Genomic DNA, 9,096 nt, shown 5'->3' with positions numbered 1-9,096 from the left:
AAATTAGTATCAGCGAACCGCAAATGATCCATTTAGTATATCCTAGTGTTTTCGCTACGCTACGAGCAAGAGCACTCCTTCCATTGACATATTTCTGATATACCCACGGCATCCATCTTAGATCGTGGCCGCCATTTTGTGGTTCCTTGCCCTCACATATGCAATAGCCTCTGATCATTTCATTCACTTCACTTTGATTAAGGACACGTAGCCTTAGCCGGAGATTCACCTCTTACATGACACGTGCACCTTAAACCAGATCACGCTGAAGCTGCATGACTCGACAAAGGCTGCCTCCTCTGCCCGAGGCCAGCCCACCTGAACTGGTTTTCCTGTCCATTGTACCTGATCATGATTAGGCGGCCGAAGCCGGTAGCCTTGCCCATTTACAACCCACAAACATCTCTTATCCCGCTTTTCTATCTTCTGCACCTGGCTCTGCTCCTTTCCTTCTGGGCCTTTATTAGGGGGAGGTAACGAACTTTACGATGAGGCGGTCCGGGTCTTGAATGCAATATTGACAAGGGATTGTGATGGACTGGTGGGAACCCCTCTTCGTGATGTTTGGTATCAGATATTATCGACAGTTCCTGTGTAACGCCAAATATTTATTGTTTAGAGACACAAAGGTTTGGGAATGTACCGACATGTGAAATATTTGCCTAGAGCACAATTTTTAGTATATAAGGAGCAACCCACTTTGTACAAATCGAACAGTCTCCTAGATTCTGCCCGTGTGTAGATTCTGTGACTTCTGTGTCCCTGCAGTAATAAACCTTTGGTCTTTGACGCCACCATCGAGAAGCCCGTGTTTCTGTTCATTTGTGCACCAAGGCAGGTGGGACTCCGGGGTCTTTGGGTGTTGTACCCTGACACCTCTGGACGGAACCAAAAAGTCCAGAACTCCAAATGCTTTTGAAGACTGGTCGACCCTAAGGAACAAATCGCTTTACTTCCTATCCACAAAGCTTGGACTTAATAACTCATTGTTTTCTGAATTTAAGATGGCCAGAAGAGTTAGCTGGTTGGGCACGTCAACTAAGTCATTGAGCGGGGACTGTGTAATTCTATCATTTCGGTCACAGTCACTGGTTCGCAATATAATTGAGAGGGGTTGTATTGGGTCAGTTGACCCTGATTTTGTTAACATTCTCCCCCTAGGTCTTTTCTACTGCCCTCCACGGCTGGATAGGTGTTTAGGTCCCCCTTGCCAACCATCAAATCAGGGGGGTCTTACGGGAGGAAGATTCTGTATCCAGACATCTTATCCTTTTGATACTCTCAGTGGCTTAGAAAATAATGATTGACTACAATCAGACATCCCTGTAAATATTCCAGGCATAGTCGTGGACTCCATGCCTGCTCTCAGGTATGGGGAAAATACAAAGGAGGGAAGGGGGAAAGCTAATATAAGGCCGGAGGTCCATACAGGGGGGACGGAGCTCCCAGATGGTGGGTTAGAGGTAGGGAGTGAGCCTATGACTACAATTCTATCTGTAAGTCCTAGTTCTGTTGCTTCCGCTTCTCCCCCACTGGTTCCTCTGTTATGCAGTGTTTCTTCCTGGTACATTGCTGGTATAAGTCTAAAATTGGTAACCCACTCTGGCAGGACTTTATTCAGACTCAAGATCTGATTTGCCTCCAAGAAACATGGAGTAACGATCCGGTACAGCTTAACGGTTTTAAGACCTTCCATACTCCAGCTGTGGATGTAATATAGCGAAGAGCCAAGGGTGGACTGAGTATTTGTCAAACAAACTGAATATCACAAGGGTAATGGAACCTGTTAAAGATACTTATTTCCAACTTTTGATACTTGTTTTTGACTCTAATACTCCAACTGCTTTGCTTAATCTATATAATATTCCCCCTGGTGATGTATCCAACGTCCTTAAAAAATTGGCCAATACACTGCTCTTACATGAAAAAAAGTGTAGACACGATATGAGGATACTTTTTCTCTGATTTTAATTGTGCTGTGGACCATGCTGGAAGAGAATAGGTGTGGAATAACACGGGAAGATGGCTTGTGCCAGTCACATTTTAATCATTCTCTTTTGGGCGAACAATTTAATGAATTAAGTGGGACATTTGATTTGGGATTTGTAAATGACGTTTGTAGGAAACCATCCAACCTTCCTCCAACATTTAATGGGAGGGGGTGTACCTCTACTATTGATTTTGCCCTCGTAACAAATAAGCATTCTGACAGAAAATACTCCTTTAAGGTTTCAGATATTGCTTTAAGTGACCACTTTCCGCTCTGTGTAGCCATCCTGATCCCAAGGAAGTCCACCTTAAAACATAATATAGAAAGGGATAGCGTGGGTGAAAATTTGTCCATTGGTAGAACAAATGGCTACACGCTAAGATGGGCTATGGTGGACCAAAGTGAAATACTTAATACCGTAATTGCTAAATGCTCATCTGAATTAGCGATTTGCCTGGGGGGATGACTACACCTGAAATGATCCTTGCATCTTTCCTAACTATATCTAATGAAATTAGGTCCTCCCTCACCAAACAGTGTAAAAACTATAAACAAAAGTGAGGTTGGTTTAACTTAGTTGCACTAGAGCTTATGCACTTTTAAAGAAAGAATTGCATAAGAAACCTAGGTGTGTCAAGGAGGTTAGTAGACTTAGGAAAGAGTAAAAACTCGCCATAAAAGACAGAAAGAACAAGCTGAAAGTAGAAGCCTGGCATCACGCTTCCAGTAGGAACGATAGTGCGGAATTTTGGAAGATTATGTCACCCTTTCTTAGGGAAGAGGTTGGTCCCAGTCTAGAGATAGAATCAGACTGGATTAGACATTTTTCTAAAGTATATGAGGGAGAGGGAACAATGAGTTCTTCTATCCCTACTGTCCACCCCACTTTAAGAAACTTAATGTTCACCCTAGAAGAGGTTGAAAAAGCCCTACACGCAAGTCAGGGTGGGAAGGCCCCTGCCCCGGACGGTGTCCTCAGACATTAAGGCAATTATTCCTCTGCGGGCCCCCTTCTGGTCCAGGTGCTTAATGCTAGTTGTATTTCATAATTTTTGCCCACTTGGGTGGAGTCCATAATAATACCCATCAACAAAAAAGGGGATAGACATGACCTGGGTTGTTATAGACCCATTTCCCTTTTAGATTCTATTACCAAAATAGTGGGCTGAATATTTATAGACCGCCTTCTGCTTTGGGCCGAAGACCACTCTATTTTATCGGATCTACAATATGGTTTCCGCTCTGGCCTAGGAACAGTGGAACAGGGCTTGAATCTTCTAATGCTTGTCGGGAAGTACACAAGGGCCAAGAAAGGGAACTTGTTCCTGGCCTTTGTAGACCTCTCGGCCGCATTTGACTGTGGTTCATTCCAAACTATGAATATTACTGGCACAACTTGGGGTTGAAGAAAATATTTATTTTCTTAAACATTTTTATAGTGACGCTTCAGCCCGCGTCCGTTATGGTCTTAACGGGGGAACGCAAGGACAAAATCCCAATCAGGAGTGGTGTCAGGCAGGGCTGTCTCCTTGCCCCATTCCTTTTTAATTTGTACATAAATTGTTTGGAGGAAGTCCTGTGCAACATTAGTTTAGATCCCCCAAATGTAGCTGGCCGTCCAATACCGGCACTTTTGTACGCTGACTAGGCATTCTGTTTTCCCAGTGTGATTCACGGGGCAGGCAGTGGCAGCGAAAAAACATTCGATGGTTCGCTCGACTGCTGCCCTCAAGACTCTCTAAGAAACTAGGCACCAGACCTCCGGTGGAGTTAAGATCTACAAAGCCAAATGTGTATCTGGTGCAACTTACTGTAGTGGAGTATGGGGCTTTGTAGACACTAAGCCCATCCAGGTAGTTAAGAACTCCTTCCTGAAGTTTATCCTTGCTGTTCCTAAGAGCAACCCTAATTATTACTGTCACGCAGAATTGGTACTTGCCTTTATATCTGATCTTATTAAGCTGGAGCCTGTGCTATTATGGCACAGGCTGTGGACTGAAGAAGCAACTAAACTTAATATAGAGAAATTGACAGATATTCTGAAACTAGATGGAGCCATGAGGATCCCATGGCCGAGCTATGTATGTAAGTTTCTAACTGATATTGGAAAGTTGGACAATTTTCTAAATCCTCTTCCTATCTCAGCCATTTCACGTAAGGACTTGAAGGAGGGTCTGGCTTTTTTGGATTCCTTAACTATTTCATCATAGGTTTTCAAACATACTGTCCTGCAACATCAATTGTTATTAACAACTTGCAATATTCAACCCTATTTGATTTATGTCCCTGGTAATAACGATGGATTTCTATTATCCCGTTTTAGATTTGGAATTCTTCATAGATTGGTTAGCTTTCCAACAGTAAATGACTGGACACATGAATTATTGCCTTGTACCTGTGAGGATGTCTCACCTTAAAGTACCATGCATGTTGTCTTGTAAATTTTATAGTCAGATTAGGCTTAGTGTTTTACTGCCGTTATTGAGAGATGGCCCATCGGCAATGCCGTTTGGCTATGTTAAGCACTCAATACCTGGATAATCATCTATGCGTTGCAACAATCACATTGTTTCTGAAAAAAGTGATGTGTAGCAGAAAAAGTATGACTATTTAATGCACTCTAAGATCAAGGATGTTATGAATTAGAAATCTCGCCTTTAATGAACTTTTTTGTATGATACAGACACTGTAAACTGAATTGATATGTATTTTAATGTAATTCTTTTATGTACACTTTTATGATTGCATGTTAACAATCGAATAAAGTTATTTTTGATTTGATTCAACACTGCCGCACACATCAACAAGGAAATTGCTGCATTTTATGTCTCGGGTCAATTGGGATGTTTATGCTGGATGCCGAGAAGGCCTTTGACTGAGTGACTTGGGGAGCTTTACAGGCAACAATGTCAATAGGTCTCGGTCAAAGGTTCATCTCGGCAGTACAGAAGCTGTTAAGGAGCCCAACAGCCGCAATCAAAATGGTCATTCCGCATCCTTTTTTTGTTCAAAGGGGTACACCGCAGGGTTGTCTGTTATCCCCTTTTGTTTTCTATTTATATTGAGCCTTTTATTAAGCATATACTGTCTAATGGTGATATTTTTCCAGTTAACTTAAGTGGGATGGATCTAAAATTAACTGCGTACGCACATAATATTACTGTTTTTTGACTAAGACAGTTAATACTCTGGCTGTGATAACCCATGAAGCACAGCAATTTGGTTCTTCTCCAGCTATACATTAAATCTGAAAAAGAGAAGATATTGAATTTTTAACTTGAAATGTCTCCGGTAGATCTAGGGGTTACAAGGATGGCAATTTTTTGGTGAGTCTACCAGTAGCCAAGTTTACAATATTATTGCATTAAATTATGAATCACTGATGACGAAAGTAGTGTCAAAACTGTGATGCTGGCACCGGCTACCTCTTAGTATATATGGGAGATGTAATGTTGTTAAAATGAACATTCTCCTGCAGTTTTTGTATTTTTTTCCTACAATCCCATTAAAAAAGGTACCACCGACCTTTTTTAAATTTCTTGATAGTGCCGTTTGCAGCTTTATCTGGGGATACCAGCGTACAAGGAAGCAAGGTGGTTTCAAACTTCCAGACTTTAAATTGTACTTTTGGGCTGCATTTACTGGGTGAATATAAAGTTTACTTAGAGGCCCTGAAACTAGTGCAAACCGGCTCTCATACCAGCTGGCTTGTGGACTCAGTACTGGGTTTCTTTTGTACAAAACATCCGACCCGAACTACTACAAGCAGGTACAAACCAAGGTTGTCCGGGAAATTACTAATATATGGCATGAAATTTGTAAGGCATATGCATTACCCAACTGACGTTTGTATACTGCATTATGGGGGAATCCCTTGCTGCCGCATATATTCCAGGACCATGCTGGGAAGGATGGCAATTTAAGTGTGTGACTCGGTTGGGTCATTTATATGATGGACAGGGATTCCGATCTTTTCATCTTTGAAAGAATTTGGTTCGTTACAAATTCATTTTTGTAAGTACTTACAAGTCAGGGATTATTTTATTCGCGGTCGGGCACTGTTAGAGCTGATTAGCCCCTCTGAGATTTTGACTGTATATTTCGGTACTACTGGACAAGGAATTATAGGGAAAAACTATCAGAAACTTATAGGAGTAGTCAGTGATGGCATACAAATAGCGGCTAAATTAAGCTGGAATTTCAACTATAATATAACTAAAGAGGAGATACAGGAATCTATGGAAACTAGAGATTCCACAGTAACATTCATCAACCTGAAACTTCAGCAATGTAGAAAACCCTTGAAACAATGAGCTTGTTCACTGTGCAGTTTGTACTAGGCATTTACATGTCACCACTGCTCAACTTCTCCAGCTCACGCGGTTTGTGACTTCCCTTTATGTTGCCCCCATTATATGTACAGTCAAGCACATTTGGATTCAAAGGCGAGGACAGTACAAGGAGTCTCCAGAGCATTTTGAACTCTACACCCCCTCCACAGAACAAACCTGCCTCTGGAATGAAGCTTGGTCACCAATCTGATTCACAGTTTCTAAACTAAAGAAACGGTTCGGAAGCAGTATGTTTCTGTGCAGTAGGTGCCGCACCCTCTGCACTGGACTGATCCATTATCCATGCAAGCCTGAGTTCCCACATCCAGCACAAATGCAAGGCACATTCCCTTCTACATACATCATGCACTCAATGCCCCCCCCCCCCCCCCCAAAAGAGAAAACTACTGCAGGATCCACCTTGTGCAGAATTTAATATCAATATTTACAACACAAAGACAAATAAACATGACCAATAACAGAACCAAGATCCTCAACCTCCATTTTGGGCTTTTTTTAATCTTCCTCCCACAAGTTTCTTCGACTGTTGTGTGTTCTCCACCCTAACCAAAGGCTTCACCTGCTCATAAATCTCTGAAGGCTCCATGTGAGAATAAACCAGACATCCGGCTGGGACGATTAAATCACAAACTTTGACTTCGCGATGGAGGTGCTCTTTGTGGCAGTGTCTGCATGGGCTTGGTATCCAATGACCACCTTGGAGGACAAGCCTAGACGTTCCTTGTACACCCGCCTGTGAAGCAAGAACGTTTTCCATTAGATAACTTTCTCCATGCATGCAATATACAATCTCCACCAAGTAACTAAATACAAATAGAATAGTTGTGGACATGTTAACAAAGGGGTTCTCCCATAAGAGAATAAAGCATCAGGAATTGCCAGCTGTGGAACGGCAAAGAGAAGAGTGAAAAGAGATCAACATACATCAGGGGATGTAATAGCTAGTTTGTTCAAAACAGCACTTGGGATGAGAATGAACAAACCGACTCAATCAGTGCAAAAGCACAGTGCACTAAGCAGATTAGGGGTACATTCAGTACAGGGTCGGCCTGTACTATCTGAACCGGAGAGGTTCCAGTATTTTCTGCTAAGCCAGGAGGCAGACAAAGTTATATTCCTTGATACCAATGTTCATGGATCCCAGGCCCCGCTGGAGGCAGTTTATCCTGTGTAGAAGTCTTTGGTGCACACATTGTGGAAACAAATGTACAACGTAGGCATACAATCTCAATTGTGCAGCTACTGCTGCAAGTCAAGCAATCTCATTTTAACAATATATTGTTTTTAAACGATTAGTAGTTGCAGTACATGCCTCCGTGTAGCATTAGAGAATGCCTAGAAAAGAAGCCAATCCGTGATCATGGTCTGTCCTTGGGCAACTATGAATTTTGGAGTTGTGTCGTGTTCTATAAACATTCATCCGATGTGTACGGTTTCTAAAATTCTGCATGCTGAGGGAATGAGGTGGCCTGCCTCGCATCATACTGTACAGAACATGCAAGTGGGAGAATGCACTTGCCCCTGCCCGCACTGCTTAGAGTGCAAACTAGTTGCTAAATATTCACTCAAACTGTACACAATGCCATAATAACTGATCCCTTTGTCAGGGGAACTGTAATATTTGGCATTTACGTTTTATTACAGTTCCCCTGACAAAGGGATCAATTAGATCCCTAAATGCATTGGGAAAGACCTTCTGGAATATACCTGATATCATTGTTTAACATATCAGCAATTTGTTTGAATTTATGATTTTGTATATTGTGATAGCACATTAGGAGTATACTATGACATGTTAGCAGATAGTTGATCCTCAATAAATATCCAAACTTTGGGTTATATAAAACTGTATTGTATTGAAAATGTTCAATATTGCATTGTATACAGTTTGAGTGAATATTTAGCAACTAGTTTGCACCCTAAGCAGTGCAGACAAGGGCAAGTGCATTCTCACTTGCATTTTCTGTACTGTCATTGAGCATGAGCAACCCCATAAATAAGGGTCTATGCTCATCATGCTACCTTTTCATCACCTTCTCAATGTCAGGGGTCCCAGTACCTTCACTGCAGTCCCAGTCTCCTTGCGCATGTGCAAGCAACTTCCATGTCTCATCTTAAGTGATCAGTGTGCCTCCGATGTGCAGCTTCCATTCAAATAGACTAGTGCCTGCTGGCCAGCCGAAGCAGTACAGTAACTGTGGGGCATTACAATACAACAGAACCTCAGTGCCTACTGTGTTACTAGTACTGGATTCTAGTGGCCTCCCCCACCCATGCCCCCCTGGTTCCAAATTGGACTTCAATTAATTACATAAATCTGTAAGCTCTGTTCCTAAAGAGAAGGCAGAAACAGAACAAGTTGAAAATGTTAAAATACCACCCACTATCTGCTGCTTCTTAAAGTTACACAGCAAATTTGGACTGAACCTACCCACCAATATATGCACCACACAAAAAGGGCTGTGAAGACAAACCTGTTGTAGACCATTAGCAACCCATGAAGGGACACATCCATCTGCTGCCTTAAACTACATGGACGATGGGGCTTGTGGACCGGTCCACCTAAAGGGTTTCAAGACATGAAAAAGGAAGTACAAGGAGAAGGGCCATATAGTGCCCCATAGACCTTAAAACCTTGGCCTCTGACACCTGACTTGTCTGAGATATAGCAGAGACTGGTAAGACAGGTTTGGCCATGCCCTGGAACTCTTTCGGTGGTGCAGTAAAAGCCATGAAGTCTGAAGGAAAGGGTCT

General features: G+C 42.3%; 1 protein-coding gene across 1 annotated transcript in view; it reads right to left on the bottom strand.

Annotated features, from left to right (window-relative positions):
* Positions 1–6,738: 6,738 nt before the first annotated feature.
* EIF4E1B (eukaryotic translation initiation factor 4E family member 1B) overlaps positions 6,739–9,096 on the bottom strand; it is a 46,957-nt gene continuing 44,599 nt past the window's right edge. Inside the window, exon 7 of the mRNA XM_086931763.1 lies at positions 6,739–7,075. Coding sequence (XP_086787889.1) covers positions 6,961–7,075 — 115 coding nt within the window. The 3' untranslated portion in view covers positions 6,739–6,960. The remainder of the gene's footprint in view (positions 7,076–9,096) is intronic.

The sequence above is a fragment of the Lissotriton vulgaris genome, chromosome 7, assembly GCF_964263255.1.
Source record: "Lissotriton vulgaris chromosome 7, aLisVul1.2, whole genome shotgun sequence".
Classification (NCBI taxonomy): domain Eukaryota; kingdom Metazoa; phylum Chordata; class Amphibia; order Caudata; family Salamandridae; genus Lissotriton; species Lissotriton vulgaris.
This window is presented reverse-complemented; position numbering and strand designations above follow the sequence as displayed.